The sequence below is a fragment of the Pan paniscus genome, chromosome 13 (assembly GCF_029289425.2).
Source record: "Pan paniscus chromosome 13, NHGRI_mPanPan1-v2.0_pri, whole genome shotgun sequence".
In the NCBI taxonomy this organism is placed as follows: Eukaryota; Metazoa; Chordata; class Mammalia; order Primates; family Hominidae; genus Pan; species Pan paniscus.
Genome location: NC_073262.2, coordinates 21608150 through 21631434, shown reverse-complemented (window position 1 = coordinate 21631434; position 23285 = coordinate 21608150). Strand labels below are relative to the sequence as shown.

Sequence of the window (23285 nt, the reverse complement as noted above, 5' to 3'; positions counted from 1 at the left end):
TCATTCACTTAAAAATACTTGCTAATTTCTTTTTCAATTTCTTCTTTGGCCTATATGTACATATTATAGATATTTAGAAAAGATCATAAAATTATTTTCATTAAAAATGCAGGAATTGCTAAAAGACGGAATCACTGATATTCTCCAAAAAATAAAGGTTGGCAAACAATTTTAAAGGTCAGATATTGTTTAACACTTGAAATTCCAAAGAGGAAAAATATTCCCAATGAGTGCTCTGTTTCCTATAGAGTAACTGCTGAAATAAAGGAACACAGAAAACAAGGCTTCTGCCAGTTGTCACTTACAAAAACATACAGAGGATCATAATCTAGAGACATGGCTAAGGCCTCAGGTGGTTTCATGCTCAAGATTGATGTCTTGCCAGAGAGCTGAGTTGTGGAGTCCTGTTTCGGAAGGGCTATGATGGTGGTGACTTCATCCTAACAAGGAGCAAGGACAGCACGTTAGTTTTGATGCCAGGATAAGAGGGAAAAGATGAGAGAGATTCTGGAAGATGGGGGTGTGTTACCTCAGCTCCTTGCTTTAGGGCTCGGGCAAGCTTTTGAGGTCTGTAACTTGTTGAAGACTTGTGGACAGAGAATGGCTGATATCTCTTAATTTTGTACAGTTGAGGAACCTGAAGGTGAAAGAAGATTGAAAATCCTTAAAAACCTGTTACCATTTGGTGGGATCTACTTCTCAACAACAGCATTTCCGAGCTTCCTGGTGGTAAAAGTAAGACAAGCACCATGTTGTAGTCATCGGATTGTGGCTATTGTTGGTTTGGACCAGACTGCACAGACTTTAGTGAAAGTCCTGAGCCCTGTTCTGGGTTTCAGCACACATGAGTGTTCATGATTACTCAACCATACTACACGGCTTAAGTGTAGAAGCACACCAAAATATTTTCATTTTAAAAAACAGAAGTGGTCATATACCTCAAGAAAGGCTGACTAATTTTTGCTCACTTTATCTTATATTTTTTCTTGAAGTTTCTAACATATGTAGTTCAGATAGCTTCATATATGCATGATATAGGTATATCCACAGAGTAGAAATCCTGGTTTGCCTAAGCCACACTATGAGAAAAGAATCTGCTGTACCTCCCATATGCCATCCAATAACAGCACAGTGTGCCACACAGTGTAATCTACCATAAAGCAAAACTATAAAACACTGCAATTCAAATTCAAGAATATTTTGTTTACTTAATAAGAAACTCAATTAATTAATTTATGTGACAGGTCTGACCTGCAGACTGAAGAAGGAATAACTCTGCTTGATTTGAACTTCTGAAGACTTAATTGGGACCAGTCCAAGGCCATCAGGAGCCTAAAATGTGAAAGGAAAAAAAAAGAGAACAATCACCACTGAGCAAGAGTGGCTACGCTTCTGTTTCCACTACATTTTGAAACATTAGTGACCAGTTCTACTCTCAGAGCAACTCCTCCTGCAACCACAGTTGCCACTTGATCTGTAGGGCAGGAAGGCAGCCCTGATCACCCCCTCCTCCATGTCTCCTAGTGGATGTGAGTCTCTTATTTTCTGTGGTTGTGGAGGCTGCAATGTGTCACTCAGAAACTTCCTCAGGCTTGAAGGACTCAGGCTTGAAGGACTCAGTCCCTAGCTGCCAGGAGTGTAGGGATAGAAACACCTCTTGGGGGCAGGGGAGCCCTCTTCAGGGGCTGCCTCATCTGAAGGGCACTGCCTCAGTCAGAGTCAAGCGCTCCTCCCAGGCAGCTCACCTCCATGGCAGGTTGAAGCCACGGGAAACATGCTGTGTCCTCTCACCCTGTGCCAGCCTCAGAGTTCTCACAGGCCCAGCTGAGGCCTTTGTTGAGGTGGACCCCAGTCCTACTTCTCTCTCCACCCAATCCTGTCCCCTCTATCTGCCTTCCACAGGTGTGAACCCCCGAAGAACTGCCTAATACACTTCCTGCATGCTAGTCTGCCTCAAACACCCAGAGGATCTGGATGGTGCCTGAATATGACAGGCACTCAAAAAATAGCATACAACCCCTAATCTAATACACCATCACTAAACTAATATGATGAAACGTTAATATGCCACAATGACACCATTTCCCAATTTTGAGATGCTAAATATAAGAAAAAGGCATCTTACAATTGATGAAATACAGTATTTATAAAATAAATTAATTCATTCTTTTTTATAGACAGGAATGCTGAGCGCTCTATTTTTCAATAACCCTGAGCAGCAGAGAAGTCTTTGTAGCACTAAAATATCAAATGAAACATATCAGCTTCAAATTATTCAAAAATAATGAGGGGGGCTCCACTGCACAGTGAGGATCTCTTTCCACCCCATCAACCTCTTCACCCCATTAATTATCGAGTGTCAGACATTTATTGTTGCTTGAAAATCACAGGATTTTTATTCTTTAGGAACTAATTATTCTGCTCTTTTAAGTCACACAATTATCAAAAGCAGAAAACGTGGAATTTCTAAATTCAGTCCCGTAATTCTTGAGTAGATTACCTGCAATGCTTAACAAATATTTTAGAATGTGAATGACAAGTTTATTCTTTGAAATTGACAAAATATTTTGCACATGCACTTGCAATATTGATTTGAGTATACTTTTTATTACTAACGATGTGAACTCGAGCAACAGTTTGTTACTGGCTATGTGAATATGTGCTTCAGTTTCCTCATTTGAAAAATGGTAAACCTATCATGTAGATTTGTTGAAGATTAAATGAGGTGAACCGGAAGGACTTAAGACACTGCCTGATGTATAGTAAATACAACCTAAGGGTTAACTCTCACTTTTTCAATAATGCACCATTGTGCCCGAAGGGAAGAAGTATGAGCCATTATACCTCCTGCTACCCCAAGAGAGAAAGATACACACACACACACACACACACACACACACACACACACACACACCCCAGAGAGAGAGAGAGAGAGATGTGGGTTGTGAGTCTGATGGGTTAGATTGTCAGTTTCTGGGGCCACATTCCCTTCTTATGAGGTCAGGCCCAGACTTGAGGGCTGCCCTTCCCTGACTTCTACCATTTGCCCAGGCAGCAGAAGGGCCCAGCTGAGCAGAGCCTGCCTCCCTGGGCCAGGTGGGGCCCTCTCGGTTCCTCTCTCTGCCCTTCTGCACTCAGGCCCAGTTCCAGGGCAGTTGGGCGGGGGTCAGTGCTCATGCTGCATTTCAGGCTGGGAAGGACCCAGCCCAGGTTACCAGGGAGCTCTGTGCAGGTGTATCAGGAGCAAGGCAGATGGCAGGAGATGATCCCTGGTTTTCCACTGGTAATACTCTCCTCATCTACCTTTGGAGCCTCTGGGAGGAGGTGAAGGGACTGAGACTGAGGTAGGGCTTGCCTTGTATCTGCCCAACACGATCATGATCATGTCCACTCCCCGCCCCCAAGCCTGACGGCACCTACCAACTCGTTGGAGTCCTGGGGTGGGCTGCAGTCTGGGAAAGCGAAGGGCAGCACCTCCTTGGGCGACACAGAGAACCGGCTGGTATAATCATCCTGACTGATCCGCCTCAGGAAAAATTTGAAGAAATTCGCCTCTATGGGTGAAAAAAAGGGCACTTTTAGGGGGTACTAAAGGTATTTTTATGGGAACTCACCATATATATTTGCATATTTTCCATATACCAATTAGTGGGTGTGTGTGTATATATATATATCCACTTTCACTGTCCCATTGGTTCCTTACCTCAACCTCCTTTCTGGTTAAAAAATTTTATCTTTATTTCCAAAAAACTATAATTCATAATTAAAATATCTCTGATGAATTAAGCAAAGAAAAAGATTAAAGAAGTAAATGAAGACATTTTCTACACAGACCCATGGAATTCACAAGTAAATTTTATAATTTTTTAGAAAAAAGAGTTTCTTTATTAGAAACTTCAACACCAGAGATAAAAAATAATATAGGAGGAAGAAAGAGAATCATTAAAATGTTGTACAATATTTTGAAAAACAAAATACACATTTGGGTCTCAGTGGAGTGGCAGATGGGAGTGTGGTTGTGCCTAGGGAGGATGGGGAAGGCTGAGCCAGGCTCAGAGGCTCAGGCCAGGAAGGGAGGAAGAGTCTGGAAAGATTAGGGCCTGCTTGTGGGCTGGCAAACAAACTGTGGATTGGGAATATATGTATTGGGAGAAGATGGTGATATGGTGTTTGGGCTCCCAGAAGCTACCGAGAGTGGGCCTCCAACAGTCCCAGCCAAGCTGGGCATCAGAGGATTGGAATTCCTTTCTTTTTTTTTTTCAGAGACAGGGTCTTGCTCTATCACCTGGGCTTGAGTGCAGTGGCGCGATCATAGCTTACTGCAACCTTGAACTCCTGGGCTTAGCTGATCCTCCCACCTCAGCTTCCTGAGTAGCTGGGACTACAGGCATATGCTACCAGTCCTGGATAATTTTTAATTATCCAGGGGTCTCACTATGTATGTTGCCCAGGCTTGTCTCGAACTCCTGGGCTCAAGTGATCCTCCCACCTTGGACTCTCAAAGTATTGGGATTACAGGCATGTACTACAGTGGCCACGGTGGCCAGCATGGAAATTTCCTTAACTTAGGGAAAGACAATACAAGATTAAAAGGCTTAATGTGCAAATGCTAGGTTGAGAAAATCCAAATTCAGCCAGTCAACCAGCAAGTATAAATGATGACTACCCTAGTCTCTGGTGACAAGAAGTAGCAGAGGGCACAAAACAGGAGGTCTAGTCACAGCCAAACTTCACAGACATTACAACTTGGTATGGGGTTGGGGGACCTTGTTCATTATCAAGTGGGTAGGTATTTCAGCCAAACCTGGCACAGAGATCCACTTTATATCATGAGATAGGCTGAATAATGGCACTCAGAGGTACCCACATCCCATTCCCAGGGGCCTGTGAATGTGTTATCTTCCATGGTAAAAGGCACTCTGCAGATGGGGCTCTGGGATGGGGGATTATTCTGCACTAGACAGGTGGGCCTTATGTAATCAGAGTCTGCATAGGAAGGAAACACGGGAGTCAGACTCACACAAGGAGATGTGAGGACAGAAGCAAGAGGTTAGAGTCATGTGGGGAAGGGGCCATAAGCCAAGGAATGCAGGTGGACTCCAGGAGCTGGAAAAGGCAATGACTTGGGCTCCCCTGAAACCCCTGGGGGGAGCACAGCCCTACCAGCACCTTGGTTTTAGACTTCTGACCTCCAGAACTGTGAGATGATAAATTTGCATTGTTTTAAGCCATTAAGTTTAAAAGGCTTAATGTGTAAATGCTAGGTTGAGAAAATACCATATTCAGCCAGTCAATCAGCAAGTATAAATGATGACTAACCTAGTCTCTGGTGACAAGAGGAAGCAGAAGGCACAAGTGATTTGTTATAGCAAGGATAGGAAATTAATATTTGTGACTGGTGAAAATTTTTTATTTGCATAGAGCTAACTTCATTCTAAGGAAAGTTCACGCTCAGAGGCATGATCAGTCTCGGCATCTCTGTGCTTTGCAGCCGTACTTCACCTTGTGCTATCGATTGTTTTGCTTGGCCAATCTTTCTCAGTATACTCTCTTTGTCCATTTCACGAACAGCACTCAGCATATTGAATAATCGTCCCTGAATCATGACCTGAAATTGGAGTGGATAATGATTTCAAATTATTAATCAACACATGCTCATTTTGGCATTCAACCTAATTCACTTTCCCCAACCACACTAAGAGCTGAGACTGCCACTGTAAGAGTCCACAGGGAGCGTGGCATGCTACTCTCCCTAGACTGCGGCCACAGGGACTTCAAAGTCTGGGCAATACTGACTTGCCTGAATACAAAAAAGACCAAGTTGTCATCTGGCCTTGTCCCACCCAATTTATGAGCCTTGATTTTCTCATATTTCCAGTGTGGAAAGAATGACTAGTTCTTTGTTGTTTCTTCTGGATATGTCTGAATAGTAATGCTACCACTGTGCTATTTTCAGAGTTGAAGGACAAATGGCACGGGTGATTCTGCAGCAATAGCACTGTGGGTTACGGGCAATGCTAACTGCCTACCAATGAGCTTTGCCTTCAGAGCTGATGCTACTGCAGGTGAGTGCTACCTGAGCCCAGAGCTGTGGCTGAGGGGATTGTTCATTCCATAATTTACATCACTTTCCATTCTGTAAGCAGCTCTTTTTTTTTTTTAATATATACTGTAAGTTCTGGGATACATGTGCAGAACATGCAGGTTTGTTACATAAGTATACACGTGCCATGGTAGTTTGCTACACCTATCAACCCGCCATCTACATTAGGTATTTCTCCTAATGATATCCCTCCCCTAGTCACCCACCCTCCGACAGGCCCTGGTGTGTGATGTTCCCCTCCCTGTGTCCATGTGTTCTCATTCTTCAACTCCCACTTACAAGGGAGAACATGCGGTGTTTGGTTTTCTGTTCCTGTGTTAGTTTGCTAAGAATGATGATTTCTAGCTTCATCCATGCCCCTGCAAAGGACATGAACTCATCCTTTCTTATGGCTGCCTAGTATTCCATGGTGTATAAGTGCCACATTTTCTTTATTCAGTCTATCATTGATGGGCATTTGGGTTGGTTCCAAGTCTTTGCTATTGTGAATAGTGCTGCAATAAACATACATGTGCATGTGTCTTTATAGTAGAATGATTTATAATCCTTTGGGTATATACCCAGTAATGGGACTGCTGGGTCAAATGGTATTTCTGGTTCCAGATCCTTGAGGAAATCACCACACTGTCTTCCACAATGGTTGAACTAATTTACCGGCCCACCAACAGTGTAAAAGCTTTCCTATTTCTCCACATCCTCTCCAACATCTGTTGTTTCCTGACTTTTTAATGATTGCCATTCTAACTGGCGTGAGATGGTATCTCATTGTGGTTTTGATTTGCATTTCCCTAATGACCAGTGATGATGAGCTGTTTTTCATATGTTTGTTGGCCACATAAACGTCTTCTTTTGAGAACTGTCCGTTCATATACTTCACCCATTTTTTGATGGGGTTGTTTGTTTTGTTCTTATAAATTTGTTTGAGTTCCTTGTATATTCTGGATATTAGCCTTTTGTCAAATGGATAGATTGCAAAAATCTTCTCCCATTCTATAGGTTGCCTGTTCACTCTGATGATAGTTTCTTTTGCTGTGCAGAAGCTCTTTAGTTTAATTAGATCCCATTTGTCAATTTTGTCTTTTGTTGCCATTGCTTTTGGTGTTTTAGTCATGAAGTCTTTGCCTGTGCCTAGGTCCTGAATGGTATTGCCTAGGTTTTCTTCTAGGGTTTTTATGGTTTTAGGTCTAACATTTAAGTCTTTAATCCATCTTGAGTTAATGTTTGTATAAAGTGTTAAGGAAGGGGTCCAGTTTCAGTTTTCTGCATATGGCTAGCCAGTTTTCCCAACACCATTTATTAAATAGAGAATCCTTTCCCCATTGCTTGTTTTTGCCAGGTTTGTCAAATATCAGATGGTTGTAGATGTGTGGCATAATTTCTGAGGCTTCTGTTCTGTTCCATTGGCTTATATATGTGTTTTGGTACCAGTACCATGCTGTTTTGGTTACTGTAGCCTTGTAGTATAGTTTGAAGTCAGGCAGCATGATGCCTCCAGCTTTGTTCTTTTTGCTTAGGATTGTCTTGGCGATACCGGCTCTTTTTTGGTTCCAAATGAAATTTAAAGTAGTTTTTTTCTAATTCTGTGAAGAAAGTCAATGGTAGCTTGATGGGAATAGCATTGAATCTATAAATTACTTTGGGCAGTATGGCCATTTTCACAATATTGATTCTTCCTATCCATGAGCATGGAATGTTTTTCCATTTGTTTGTGTACTCTCTTATTTCCTTGAGCAGTGGTTTGTAGTTCTCCTTGAAGAGGTCCTTCATATCCCTTGTAAGTTGTATTCCTAGGTATTTTATTCTCTTTGTTGCAATTGTGAATGGGAGTTCACTCATGATTTGTTTCTCTGTTTGTCTATTATTGGTGTATAGGAATGCTTGTGATTTTTGCATATTGATTTTGTATCCTGAGACTTTGGTGAAGTTGCTTATCAGCTTAAGGAGATTTGGGGCTGAGACAATGGGGTTTTCTAAATATACAATCATGTCATCTGCAAAGAGACAATTTTACTTCCTCTCTTCCTATTTGAATACCCTTTCTTTCTTTCTCTTGTGTGATTGCCCTGGCCAGAACTTCCAACACTATGTTGAATAGGAGTGGTGAGAGAGGGCATCCTTGTCTTGTGCCAGTTTTCAAAGAGAATGCTTCCAGCTTTTGCCCATTCAGTATGATATTCGCTGTGGGTTTGTCATAAATAGTTCTTATTATTCTGAGATACGTTCCATCAATACCTAGTTTATTGAGAGTTTTGAGCATGAAGGGGTGTTCAATTTTATCAAAGGCTTTTTCTGCATCTATTAAGACAATCATGTGGTTTTTGTCATTGGTTCTGTTTATGTGACGGATTATGTTTATTGATTTGCATATGTTGAAGCAGCCTTGCATCCCAGGGATGAAGCTGACTTGATCGTGATGGATAACCTTTTTGATGTGCTCCTGGATTTGGTTTGCCAGTATTTTATTGAGGATTTTTGAATCAATATTCATCAGGGATATTGGCCTGAAATTTTCTTTTTTTGTTGTGTCTCTGTCAGGTTTTGGTATCAGGATGATGCTGTCCTCATAAAATGAGTTAGGGAGGAGTCCCTCTTTTTCTATGGTTTGGAATAGTTTCAGAAGGAATGGTACCAGCTCCTCTTTGTAACTCTGGTATAATTCGGCTGTGAATCTGTCTGGTCCTGGGCTTTTTTTTGGTTGGTAGGCTATTAATTACTGTCTCAATTTCAGAACTTGTTATTGGTCTATTCAGGGATTTGGCTTCTTCCTGATTTAGTCTTGGGAGGGTGTATGTGTCCAGGAATTTATCCATTTATTCTAGATTTTCTAGTTGATTTGCATAGAGATGTTTATAGTATTCTCTGATGGTAGTTTGTATTTCTGTGGGATCAGTGGTGATAACCTCTTTATAATTTTTTATTGTGTCTATTTGATTCTTCTCTCTTTTCTTCTGTATTAGTCCGGCTAGCAGTCTATCTATTTTGTTAACCTTTTCAAAAAACCAGCTCTTGGATTCATTGATTTTTTGAAGGGTTCTTTGTGTCTCTATCTCCTTCAGTTCTGCTCCGATCTTAGTTATTTTTTTGTCTGCTGCTAGCTTCTCTAGTTCTTTTCACTGTACTGTTAGGGTGTCGATTTTAGTTCTTTCCTGCTTTCTCCTGTGGGCATCTAGTGCTATAAATTTCCCACTAAACATTACTTCAGCTGTGTCCCAGAGATTCTGGTATGTTGTGTCTTTGTTCTCATTGGTTTCAAATAACTTATTTATTTCTGTCTTCATTTCGTTATTTACCCAGTAGTCATTCAGGAGCAGGTTGTTCAGTTTCCATGTAGTTGTGTGGTTTTGAGTAAGTTTCTTAATCCTGAGTTCTAATTTGATTGCACTGTCGTCTGAGAGACTGTTATGATTTCTGTTCTTTTGCATTTGCTGAGGAGTGTTTTACTCCCAATTATGTGGTCACTTTTAGAATAAGTGCAATGTGGTGCTGAGAAGAATGTGTATTTTGTTGATTTGGGGTGGAGAGTTCCGTAGATGTTTATTAGGTCCACTTGGTCCAGAGCTGAGTTCAAATCCTGAATATCCTTGTTAATTTTCTGTCCCATTGATCTTTCTAATATTGAAAATGGGGCGTTAAAGTCTCCCACTATTATTGTGTGGGAGTCTGAGTCACTTTGTAGGTCTCTGAGAACTTGCTTTATGAATCTGTGTGCTCCTGTATTGGGTGCATATATATTTAGGATGGTTAACTCTTCTTGTTGTGTTGATCCCTTTACCATGCCCTTCTTTGTCTTTTTTGATCTTTGTTGGTTTAAAGTCTGTTTTATCAGAGCCTAGGATTGCAACCCCTACTTTTTTCTTTTTTTTTTTCTTTTGACAGAGTTTCACTCTTGTTGCCCAGGCTGGAGTGCGATGGCACGATCTCAGCTCACCACAGTCTCCGCCTCCTGGGTTCAAGCGATTTTCTTGCCTCAGCCTCCCGAGTAGCTGGGATTCCAGGCATGCACAAGCACACCCGGCTAATTTTTGAATTTTTAGTAGAGATGGGGTTTCTCCATGTTGGTCAGAGTGGTCTCGAACTCCCGACCTCAGGTGATCCGCCTGCCTTGACCTCCCAATGTGCTGGGATTACAGGCATGAGCCACCATGCCCAGCCAACCCCTGCTTTTTTTTTTTTTTAACTTTCCATTTGCTGGGTAAATATTCCTCCATCCCTTTATTTTGAGCCTATGTGTGTCTCTGCATGTGAGATGGGTCTCCTGAATACAGCACACTGATGGGTCTTGACTCTCTATCCAATTTGCCAGTCTGTATCTTTTAATTGGGGCACTTAACCTGTTTACATTTAAGATTAATATTGTTATGTGTGAATTGGATCCTGTCATTATGATGCTAGTTGGTTGTTTTGCCCATTAATTGATGCAGTTTCCTCATAGTGTTGATGGTCTTTACAATTTGGTATGTTTTTTGCAGTGGCTGTTACCGGATTTTCCTTTCCAAATTTAGTGCTTCCTTCAGGAGCTCTTGTAAGGCTGGCCTGGTGGTGACAAAATCTCTCAGCATTTGCTTGTCTGTAAAGGATTTTATTTCTCCTTCACTTATGAAGCTTAGTTTGGCTGGATATGAAATTGTGGGTTGAAAATGCTTTTCTGTGAGAATGTTGAATATTGGCCCCCACTCTCTTCTGTCTTGTAGGGTTTCTGCAGAGAGGTCCGCTGTTGATCTGATGGGCTTTCCTTTGTGGGTAACATGACCTTTCTCTCTGGCTACCCTTAACATTTTTTCCTTCATTTTAACCTTGGTGAATCTGATGATTACGTGTCTTGGGGTTGCTCTTCTCGAGGAGTATCTTTGTGGTGTTCTCTGTATTTCCTGAATTTGAATATTGGCCTGTCTTGCTAGGTTGGGGAAGTTCTCCTAGATAATATCCTGAAGAGTGTTTTCCAACTTGGTTCCATTCTCCCCATCACTTTTAGGTACACCAGTCAAATGTAGGTTTGGTCTTTTCATATAGTCCCACATTTCTTGGGGGCTTTGTTCATTCCTTTTCATTCTTTTTTCTCTAATCTTGTCTTCACGCTTTATTTCATCAAGTTGATCTTCAATCTCTGATATCCTTTCTTCCACTTGATCGATTTGGCTCTTGATAGTTGTGTATTCTTCATGAAGTTCTCGTGCTGTGTTTTTCAGCTCTATCAGGTTATTTATGTTCTTCTCTAAACTGGTTATTCTAATTAGCAATTCCTCTAACCTTTTTTCAAGGTTCTTAGCTTTCTTTCATTGGGTTGGTACATGCTCCTTTAGCTTGGAGGAGTTTGTTATTACCCACCTTCTGAGGCCTAATTCTGTCAATTTGTCAAACTCATTCTCCATCCAGTTTTGTTCCCTTGCTGTCGAGGAATTGTGATCCTTTGGAGGAGAAGAGGTATTCTGGTTTTTGGAATTTTCAGCCTTTTTGCACTGGTTTTTCCTCATCTTCGTGGATTTATCTACCTTTGGTCTTGGATGTTGGTGACCTTCGGATGGGGTTATTGTTTGGAAATCCTTCTTGTTGATGTTGATGCTATTCCTTTCTGTTTGTTAGTTTTCCTTCTAATAGTCAGGCCCCTCTGCTGCAGGTCTGCTGGAGTTTGCTGGAGGTCCACTCCAGACCCTGTTTGCCTGGGTATCACCAGCAGAGGCTGCAGAACAGCAAAGATTGCTGCCTGTTTCTTCCTCTGGAAGCTTCATCCCAGAGGGGCACCCACCAGATGCCAGCTGGAGCTCTCCCGTATGAGGTATCTGTAGACCCCTGCTGGGAGGTGTCTCCCAGTCAGGAGGCACAGGGATCAGAGACCCACTTCAGGAGGCAGTCTGTCCCTTAGCAGAGCTTGAGCACTGCGCTGGGAGATTTGCTGCTCTCTTCAGAGCCAGCAGGCAGGAATGTTTAAGTCTGCTGAAGCTGCACCAAAGCTGCCCCTTTCCCCAGGTGCTCTGTCCCAGGGAGTGGGAGTCTTATCTGTAAGGCCCTGACTGGGGCTGCTGCCTTTCTTTCAGAGATGCCCTGCCCAGAGAGGAGGAATCTAGAGAGGCAGTCTGGCTACCGTGGTTTTGCGGAGCTACAGTGGGCTCCGCCCATTTTGAACTTGCTGGTGGCTTTGTTTACACTGTGAGGGGAAAATCGCCTACTCAAGCCTCAGTAATGGCAGACGCCCCTCCCCCCACCAAGCTCAAGTGTCCCTGGTGGACTTCAGACTGCTGTGCTGGCAGCGAGAATTTCAAGCCAATGGATCTTAGCTTGCTGGGCTCCATGGGGGTGGGATTCGCCGAGCTAGATGACTTGGCTCCCTGGCTTCAGTCCCCTTTCCAGGGGAGTGAGTGGTTCTGTCTCACTGGCATTCTAGGCACCACTGGGGTATGAAAAAAACTTCTGCAGCTGGCTTGGTGTCTGCCCAAATGGCCACCCAGTTTTGTGCTTGAAACCTAGAGCTCTGGTGGTGTAGGCACCCGAAGGAATCTCCTGGTCTGCGGGTTGTGAAGACCATGGGAAAAGTGTAGTATCCGGGCTGGAGTGCACCGTTCCTCATGGCACAGTCCCTCATGGCTTCCCTTGGCTAGGGGAGGGAGTTCCCCAACCCCTTGCATTTCCTGGGTGAGGTGATGCCCCACCCTGCTTTGGCTCACCCTCCATGGGCTGTACCCACTGTCTAAACAGTCCCAGTGAGATGGGCCAAGTATCTCAGTTGGAAATGCAGAAATCACCTGCCTTCTGCATTGGTCTCACTGGGAGCTGCAGACAGGAGCTGTTCCTATTCGGCCATATTGCCAGCCCAAATGGCTCTTTTATTTAACAAATATTATAAAGTGGCTACTCAGTGCCCTGTCCTGTGCAAGGCACTGGAGATACAGTAAGGAGCAAATAAATGTCCTGCCCACAAGGAGCTGATATTCCACGTGTGTATAGGAGGCAAAGTGGGATGACAATAAATACCAAGAGAAAAAACCAAGATAAATACCCTGAAGAAAATAAGAGGATAATGCCTGAGGCCATGACCGGAGGGGCTGGAGGTGGGATGCCTGCCCACTTACGCAAGGATAATGAGGGAAGGCCTCTGCAGAGGTGAGATGTGATGCAAGGCTTGAATGGTGAGAGGACAACAATGGAAAGATGTTGGCAAGAGAGTTCTGAGCAGAGGAGGTAGCCAGTGCAGAGGTCCTGATGCCGGAACAAAGGAGACATGTTTAAAGGACAGAGAAATCCAATGTGACCTGGTAGCCTTGATAAAAATTGTGTATTTTATTTCAACGGTTACAGAACATCTTCGGAGGGTTTCAGCAGGGGAGAGACACTGTCACCTTTTAGTTTTGCAAACACAACTCTGGCTGCCACGTGGCACTGGATGTAGGGGAGCCTGTGGTCATGGTCCAGGCGAGAGATGCTGGGAGCCTGGTCTGTGGCTGTAGTTGAGGAGATTAGGCAAAGCATTGGCTGGCGACACATTGGCACATAGAACTGACAGGGCTTGCTTTGGAACTGGCTGAGCCATCACTCAGAACAAAGCCCATCATTGCTGATACCCTTTTTCAGGCTGGAAGGCTCAGTGCAGAAGGACCAAGGTGGTCCCATTAGCAACAAGCCAGTCTGGCCAGTCTCTTGCTGTTGTTTTTCTATTGTCAATGGCTGTGCTTTCCTCCCTGGGAGCACAGCTTTGTGCTGCCTCTTCTTACCACTGTCCTCCCTGCCCTGAGCATGTCATGGTGGACTCTGTTTGCACATATGCAGAGACCACCCAGGGAAAGCCTTACCAGGGACACTGGCTCTTGGGCCTTGGAGGCTGGTAAATAGGTGAGGGTCATGGGGCCTTGGAAGCTGGTGAGTAGGTCCCCAAGGCAGTGATCTCTGCCTTCCTCTACCTAGACTGCCACAAGTCCAGGCTGAGAAGACTGCCAGGAAGACAAGCTGTAACACAACGTTTGAAGTCCCTTATATATATTCATTCATTTGATCCTCACAACAACACTTTGAGACAGGTCTCATTATTCTCCTCAGTGTTCAGGTGAGGAAACTAAGGCACAGTGGTTATATAACTTGTCCAGGATCAGAAAGTGCAAGGAAGCAGCACCAGGAACTAGTGCAGGCAGTCTGCTCCACAGCCCAGGCTTTATCCACTGCTCTCCCTGGCTTCAAGTGTGGCCCTGCCCACCAGGGAAGTCACACACAAGTGACAGAGATGAGAGATTTACAGGCAGCACAAGAAGCACATGGCACCGAGGAGATCCCTAAATACTAAAGTGCACAAAGACAGCCTCTTGTAGGAAAAGTGGACTCAGGCTGGCCCAAAGGACAGGTGCAGTCCCATGGAGCAGAGCTGGGGAGGCACTATAGTCAGAGCTGAGAGCAGGTTCACAGGGGTAGTAGCAGGGAATGAGTACGATGTGTGTGGCAGACCAGACTGGGACAACGAGAGGACAGTGGCTGCTAGAGGGGTGTGGCTGTGGCCAGAGCAGGGGTCACATGACACCCTTTACTGGCATATGAGGCTCAGAAGTCTTCGTTTTATCCTGGTAACAGGAAGCCACTGGAGGACCAGCATGAGGGTGAGGAAGCCACAGAAGGGAGATGGCAACTCTGAAAGGCATGCATTAAGCCTGGATGCTAGAGGTACGATCCCTCAGACATTCTCAATTGTTCTCCCTAGAAGTAACTGATCAATATCCCATTTTTACTCATAATAGCCAAAAGGTGAAAACAACTGAAACTTTCATCAACTGATGAATGGGTAAAGAAAATGTGGTCTATCCATACAATGGAATATTATTCAGCCATAAAAAGAATGAAGTATTGATACATGCTAAAATATGTACAAGCCTACGAAATAAGTTATATGAAAGAAGCAGTTACCAAAAGCCATGTATTGAATGTTTAAAGTGATGGATATGGTAATTATCTTGATTTGATTCTTATATAATGTATACATGCATTGAAACATTACACTGTGCCCCACAAATATGTACAACTATTATGTGTCAATTATAAATTTATAAATTGATTTTTTAAAAGGCTGCATATTGTATGATTCCATTTATATGAAATGCCCAGAAAAGGCAAATCCGTAGAGACAGAAAGTAGATTATTGGTTGCCAGGGGCTGTGGGGAGGAGGGAGTGGAGAGTGACTGAAAATGGCACCAAGTTTCCTTTTGAGGTGATAAAAATGTTCTAAAATTAGACAGGGGTGATGGCTGCCCAGCTCTATAAATATACTAAAAATGACTGACGTATATTTTACAAGGGTGAATTTTATGGTGTGTAAATCGTATCTCAATAAAGGTGTTATCAAACCACCATTGCTTGATTTCCTTATGCTGATGAGTAAACAAATCAACATTTCCAGCTGGTGCTGAGACTTACCTTGCGTGCTACTTGTTGAAACCGTTTTTGTGCCCTGGACCTGCTGAGCCAAGTGTTATTAATGAGTGGATCAAAAGTAGGATGAAATTCCTTGATTTTCTGTGAATATAAAATATAGGCACATCTTACATTTAAATTTTAACTCCTGTCATAAACATCTAATAAATACATTTTCGAGTTTGATCCCAAATCAAGTTGTTACTTATTTGTTGTATTGCTTAGTGAGCAAAAGTGCTTATTTATTAAGCACTTTTAGTGTACACAGCATTATAAGGAACACTTCTTGAGTTGGGGGCCGAAAGTGGAAGACAAGATTAGGGTTTTAAGAAACTTATAGTCTAGTTAGGAAAGCTCAAGCAAACACATGTGACTTTGAGGAAGAATAAAGTCACCAATCCCATGTGGTGGTGCTGACAGTGCATCCAGAATTGAAAGGCGTGGGCTGTGAGATCCCCTGGCTGGGAAGGACTACTTTACTCAGCCCTGCATGCCCAGCGCTGACACATGTATTGTCCCACATGTGCCTGCATGTCCTGGGCACCAGTGTATCTAAGTTAGTAAATGAATAAGGAGGAAAGAGTGTCTGCGGGTATAGTGAGGCTGGCCAGAGTCTGAGGCACTGTAGGTTCTTGAATAAGGAAATTATATAAAAAGAGACAGCAGAAGGGAATCAGTCTTACTTTGGCTTATGCCATGAGCTGCAGAGGAGAGGGAAGAAGATCAGTTATACAGACAGAAAAACCTGTTGGATTAGTCATGGGGGACACCCAAAGGTTGGACTCTGATATGGCCCATGGAAGAGCCATTGGCAAGACTTTGTGGCCAGAATAAACCTAGTGAGGAGGAGGGCAGGGAGAAATGTGGTAAAAATAATTCAGATATGGCAAACCTAGCAAAGAAAAGTGAGAATGATGGAGGTGGGAGATTAGAATTTTATCATCGTTAAAATTAAAAGTTGGACTTTTAACCAGTGATATGGTTTGGCTGTGTCCCCACCCAAATCTCATCTTGAATTGTAGTTCTCATTATCCCCAGGTGTTGTGGGAGGGACCAGATAGAGATAATTGAATCATGAGGGCAGTTTTCCCCATCCTGTTCTCGTGATAGTGAGTTAGTTCTCAAGAGACCTGATGGTTTTTGTAAGGGGCTTCTCCCTTCACTTGGTTCTCATTCTTCTTGCTTCTGCAGCCATGAGAAGAAGGATGTGTTTGTGTCTCCTTCTGCTATGATTGTAAGTTTCCTGAGGCCTCCCCAACCATGTGGAACTGTGAGTCAATTAAACCTCTTTCCTTTATAAATTACCCAGCCTCAGGTATTTCTTCATAGCAGAGTGAAAACTAATTAATACACTAAATTGGTACCAGGAGTGGGGTGCTACTATAAAAATACTCGAAAATGTGGAAGCAACTTTGGAACTGGGTAACAAGCAGAGATTGGAACAGTTTGCAGGGCTCAGAAGAAGAAGGAAAATGTGGGAAAGTTTGGAGCTTCCTAGAGACTTGTTGAATGGCTTTGCCCAAAATGCTGATTGTAATATGGACAATGAAGTCCAGGCTGAGGTGGTCTCAGGTGGAGATGAGGAACTTGTTGGGAACTGGAATGAAGGTGACTCTTTCTTTGTTTTAGCAAAGAGACTGGGGGCATTTTGCCCCTGCCCTAGAGATCTGTGGAACTTTGACCTTGAGAGAGATGATTTAGGTATCTGGCAGAAGTAATTTCTAAAGAGCAGAGTGTTCAAGAGGTGACTTGGGTGCTGTCAAAAGCATTCAGTTTTATGTATTCACGAAGATATGGTTTGGAATTGAACTTATGCTTAAAAGGGAAGCAGAGCATAAAAGTTTGGAAAATTAGCAGCATGATGATGTAATAGAAAAGAAAAATCCATTTTCTGAGAAGAAATTCAAGGCAGCTGCAGAAATTTACATAAGTAATGAGGTGCCAAATGTTAATCACTAAGACAATGGGGAAAATGTCTCCAGGACATGTCAGAGGTCTTCATGGCAGCCCCTCCCATCACAGGTCTAGAGACCTAGGAGGGAAAAATGGTTTTGTGGGCTGGGCCCAGGGCCTTGCTGCTTTATGCAGTCTTGGGATTCAGTGCCCTGTGTCCCAGCCATAACTAAAAGGGGCCAAGGTACAGCTCAGGCCATGGCTGCAGAGGGTGAAAGCCCCAAACCTTGGCAGCTTCCACATGGTGTTGAGCCTGTGGGTGCACAGAAGTCCAGAAATGAGGTTTGGGAAACTCTGTCTGGATTTCAGAGGATGTATGGAAACACCTGGATGTGCAGGCAGAAGTTCGTTGCAGGAGTAGAGCCCTCATGTAGAACCTCTGCTAGAGCAGTACAAAGGGAAATGTAGGGTTGGAGCCCCCACACGGAATCCCCACTGGGGCACTGCCTACTGGAGCTGTAAGAAGAGGGCCACCATCCTCCAGACCCCAGAATGGTAGATCCACTGACAGCTTGCACTGTGCACCTGGGAAAGCCACAGACACTCAATGCCAGTCTGTGAAAGCAGCTGGGAGGGAGGCTGTACCCTGCAAAGCCACAGGAGCAAAGCAGTCCAAGGCTATGGGAGCCCATCCCTTGCATCAGCATGACGTGGATGTGAGACATGGAGTCAAAGGAGATAATTTTGGATCTTTAAGGTTTAATGACTGCCCTATTGAATTTCTGACTTGCATGGGGCCTGTAGCCCCTTTGTTTTGGCCAATTTCTCCCATTTGGAATAGGTATATTTACCCAATGCCTGTACCCCCATTGTATCTAGGAAGTAACTAACTTGCTTTTGATTTTACAGGCTCATAGGTGGAAGGGACTTGCCCTGTCTCAGATAGGACTTTGGACTGAGACTTTTGAGTTAATGCTGGAATAAGTTAAGGCTTTGGGGGACTGTTGGAAGGGCATGATTGTGTTTTAAATTGTGAGGACATGAGATTTGGGGGACCAGTGGTGGAATGATATGGTTTGGCTGTGTTCCCACCCAAATCCAGTCTTGAATTGTAGTTTCCATAATTCAAGACATGACCCTCATAGAAGGGCATGATTGTGTTTTAAATTGTGAGGACATGAGACTTGGGAGGGGCCAGGGGCAGAATGATATGGTTTGGCCATGTCCCCATCTAAATCTCATCTTGAATTGTAGTTCCCATAATCCCCATGTCATGGGAGGGACCAGGTAGAGATAACTGAATCATGGGGGCAGTTTCCCCCATCCTGTTCTCATGATAGTGACTTAGTTTTCACAAGATCTGATGGTTTTATAAGGAGCTTCCCCCTTGGCTTGGTTTTCATTCTCCTCATTCCTGCCACCATGTAAAGAAGGAAGTATTTGCTTCTTCTTCTGCCATGATTGTAAGTTTCCTGAGGCTTCTCCAGCCATTCAGAACTATGAGTCAATTAAACCTTTTTCCTTTATAAATTACCAAGCCTTGGGTATTTCTTCATAGCAGTGTGACAATGAACTAATATTACAAGACAGAGATAATCAGGTGGATGGGGCCACAGTACTCATTTTAGATTTGAGAACAGTAAGGCACCACAGCCAAGAGGCTTGCCAAGGTCCCAAATCTGTCATAGAGTTGTAACTAGGACTCTGGCTTCTGACTTCTGACTTTGTATCCTTTCTACCAAGGGAAGGAGGATAATGAATAGAGGCCAAGGGACCCACCTTGAGGACCTGTGAACAGGGGCTTGGAGAATGAAGGAAAACAAAAAAGGAGATCTAAAATGAGAAAGTAGTGGGATGAAAAGGAGTGGCCAAAGTATGTAGTGCTGTTCATTTCAAGAGAAACATGAATTACAAGTTTTGATGCTTTACTTGCAAAAACATGGTAACATTCTGAAAATGTATGCAAATTAAAAAGTATTAAATATCTCTTGGTAAAGGATTTCTATAAAATTGTTTAGCATTTAAAAAAATAAGCATTTAAAGAGCTGCCAATAATCAGATTCTAAATAAAGGAAAGTTACCCACCTCTTCTTGATTGCGAACGACCCGTTTATGGCTAACTTCTGTTTTAAGTCGCTGAAATTCCTCATCCAAAATAGGATCTCCTCTGTCTAGCTGGGTTTTTAATCATCAAAATAATTTAAGTTGAATATAAATGCGTAAAACAATTTGTCTTTAAAACTTGTAGAAACCCATTAAGCAATTGGCCAAATCCACCCATGACGTTCCCATTGGAAGTGGTGAAACACAAGTGGGTAAAAAAGATCAGTATGATTACACTGTTTAAACATAGGGAGCTCTTATCGAAGCACAGATTCGATACCTTCTTTTTTTTTTTTTTTTTTGACGGTGTCTCGCTCTGTCACCCAGGCTGGAGTGCAGTGGCACAATCTCGGCTCACTGCAAGCTCCGCCTCCCGGGTTCACGCCATTCTCCTGCCTCAGCCTCCCAAGTAGATACCTTCTTTTTATAACTAAAAGATAGTGTCTTTGGAAATTATTTCCAAGACACTTAACATTCATAGAAAGAATTTTAGGACACTGTAACTATGGGACTATACAAATTTCATTAAAAAGACATTTAACATCTCTGTAAAGTTTTAAGCTCCTCAGAGTCGATTATCCAGGTGTCAGGTTTTAAGGAAGGCATGTGGGGATTCCTCCCTTTTCCTGGGTGGTGGAAGCTGACAGGTCTTCCTGGGCTGGAAAGCAACCTGCGGTTCCCTGGAGGTGAGTGACCCCAGACTGCTCTCCTTCCTTCACCTGCCTGCTTCCCTGATGACGCCTGGGCCCTTTTTCTTATTCCCAGGAGCCAACAGTGACTCCTGGGGTAGGCTGGCTGGGCTGGGTTCAGTGTCTATATGTGTCTGCCCAGGTGGGAAAGGGGACTGCGTACTCCGCAGATGGTGTTAGTTTTTGCCTATCTGTGTGTTCTATTAATTGCTTGTTGGGTAACTTCAAAAACCAGCTTGGCTCTTAAGTATACTGTTTATAAAAATTTTAAAAGACTTATTTGGAATAAATCTATTCTGATCATCACATTAACACCCTACTCAGAAATAAGAGAGGTGTGTTATTGTCACCAGGGTGGTGAGCTGCCTAGCTCTGATTGGCACATATTGGGAAGTTGAGTTTGAGACTGAACACATTAAGTTCAAAGTACAGATTTCATGGGGAGACCCAGACCCCCACCAGCATTAGGAGTAAAATAAAATAGGCAATATAAAGAAGGGACTGGCAAATAGATCACTAGCTAGAATAATGGCAAGGGAGATTTATTATATCTTTATTGAGACACTGCTGACTTGATGATGAGTAAAAGCTCATCATCCTTGAAGGCTGTGCCATCTCACTCTGAGGCCAACTCCTTCCTTCCCCCATCATTTCTCCTCTTTGTTTCCACCACATGCCTGGGGCCTCCAGGAGTTCCGTGCCACTGGGTCACCTGCCAGGACTCAGCTCTCAGATAAAATCCCCTGGACACACAGAATGGGGTCCCTGAGACGTTTGATCTCCCATATTCCAGGGCGTCTGGGCTGCCTGCTCATCCTCCTTGCCCCAGGAGCCATGCTAAGGATGGGACTGCTCCTTGGCTGTCACTGCCCGCAGCCACAGCCTCAATGCCCACAATGACTGATCTGGGCATGTCTGTGCCAACTTCACCTTTAAAAAGGTTAGAAAACAGCATTCCACTGTTGGGTTGACAGACAATACTTGATGTTTTGTTTTTAAGAAAGCATGCAAAGAATCTGACCACGTGGAACTAAATTTAAATGCACATCTAATATGTGCTTTTCCTAAATGCAAAGATTTACCAATGTAACGATTTTATATTCTTTTGTTTGTCTTATGAAAAATGAAGAAAAATAAGACAAATTTATTTAAATATCTAGTTGGACTCCAAATCTAGAAAGAAAAGTACATTCTCTATGAGAAACATATTCATATCTGACACGAAATGTTTTTCCCCAATCCCTCCCATCCACTGCTGCCAAGTCAGTCTACCTGAACCTCACATTCCCCAGCTCAAAAATCTGTGTTATGGGTTGAATTGTGTCCCTTCGAAATTCCTGTATTGAAGCCTTAACCCCTAGAACTCAGCATGTGATGGTATTTAGAAATGGAGTCTTTAAAGAAGTGACCAAGTTAAAATGAGGCTGTGAGAGTCGGTCTTAATCCAAAATGACTGGTGTCCTTATATCAGAGGAGATTAGGACACAGACAAGAGGAAGACCACATGAAGATATGAGGAGAAGGTGGCCACCGATAAGCCAAGGAGAGAGGTCTGGAATGGATCCTTCACTCATGGCTCTCAGAAGGAATCAACCATGCTGAGAACTTGATTTTGGACTTCCAGCCTCCAGAACTATGAGAAGATAAATTTCTGCTGTGTTAAGCCACCCAGCCTGTGGTACTTTGTTAGGCAGTCTGAGCCAATTAATATAATATGTGATCATTCTGCAAGTCCTACCAATTAAATTCAGACACAGAGCCCCAGCAGACTCCTGTCTCCTCTGGCCCATGTGTATCCTGTGTTTTAGCCACTGTGGACTTGTCCTCAGTGTTCTCTGCACCTGTGTGTAGGTAACAACCATCTTCAAAGCATGGTGAGGCCATGGGTGCTGCACAGTCCCACAGTTCCCATCCCTGAACCTACAGGGGCTATCTTGGCACCCCAGGTGTGGTCCCACTCCCCTCAGCCCACTTTCCCTTTTTCTGCTCAGCCCCTTTGAGGGTCTCTGACTTGGGACTATCATTTGCATCTGTCTCTGATGTGGGTCCTGGTTACCAACTTTGGGTCTCTTTTGTCTTCATGCTCTGTAGATCATGGGACAGGGGACCCCAACCCAAAATTCCAGCTCGAATTTGAGCCATTCCCTCCATGTGAATGCCTTTGTCCTCTTTGCTACTTTTCAAAAAATTATACAATGTCTTCCAGGAAGCATCCCAATCAGATGAATTCTCTCTCCTCTCTGGCTTCTGAATCCCCACAAAACTTAGTATAGGTCTCTGGTGACATTTATAGCCAGTCTTGATTTATGGTTGACAATTTACTTGTCATCAGCCTTTCCCACTCCCAGCTTAACTGTGGGTTTTCCTCCACCTGGCATCTTGCATATAGTAGGAATTTAAAAACATCTAGCGAAACAAATGATAGCAAATTAGCAGTAACTCTGACCTTATACTTGGCACATGCTTTTTGCCACTCTTCAGTAAGCTCTTTTTTAAGTTTAAAAGACATAGGATCTTTACCAAGGTGCACCTGCCTGGGGAGAAAAAAAAAAAACAACTGTGTCCAGAACCCATCAGAATACCAGAGTCAACTTTAGGATGGAATATTTCACTATATTCCAAAACTGAAAAGGAACCCTGAGATGCTGGAGGAGACACATGGGATAGAGAAGTTATAGAGGCTTCAGCAACATAACTAAGATGAATAATGTGTTCTACAAAGTTAAGCTTATCTTAAATAGTTATGAATAACAACATCTGGATGCTCAACCTTCTAAATCATTAGGGAAATACAAATCAAAGCCACAACAATACACCCCTTTACACCCACTGGGATGGCTATGATGATGATGATGATGATAATGGAAAATAACAGGTATTGCTGAGCAAGTGGAGAAACCTTCATATGTTGCTAGTGGGAATGTAAAATGGTTTGGCCACCATGGAAAACAGTTTGGTGGCACCACAAAAAGTTAAACATAGAGTTACCATATGACCCAGCAGTTCCACTCCTAGGTATGTACCTAAGAGAACTGAAAAGATATGGTCACATAAAAAAGTGCATATAAATGTTCATAGCAGCATTATTCATAATAGTCAAAAAGTGGAAACTACT

General features: G+C 43.2%; 1 protein-coding gene across 19 annotated transcripts in view; it reads right to left on the bottom strand.

The window, feature by feature from the left end:
• CFAP221 (cilia and flagella associated protein 221) overlaps window positions 1–23285 on the bottom strand; it is a 119189-nt gene that overhangs the window by 32394 nt on the left and 63510 nt on the right. For all 19 annotated transcript variants that reach the window (XM_057301386.1, XM_034953950.2, XM_034953951.3 and 16 more), the window contains 8 exons: window positions 22617–22704; window positions 19464–19553; window positions 15489–15587; window positions 5503–5608; window positions 3421–3554; window positions 1252–1332; window positions 530–637; window positions 306–440 (listed from right to left, as the gene is read on the bottom strand). In XM_057301386.1, the coding sequence (XP_057157369.1) occupies window positions 306–440; window positions 530–637; window positions 1252–1332; window positions 3421–3554; window positions 5503–5608; window positions 15489–15587; window positions 19464–19553; window positions 22617–22704 (841 nt within the window). The remainder of the gene's footprint in view (window positions 1–305; window positions 441–529; window positions 638–1251; window positions 1333–3420; window positions 3555–5502; window positions 5609–15488; window positions 15588–19463; window positions 19554–22616; window positions 22705–23285) is intronic.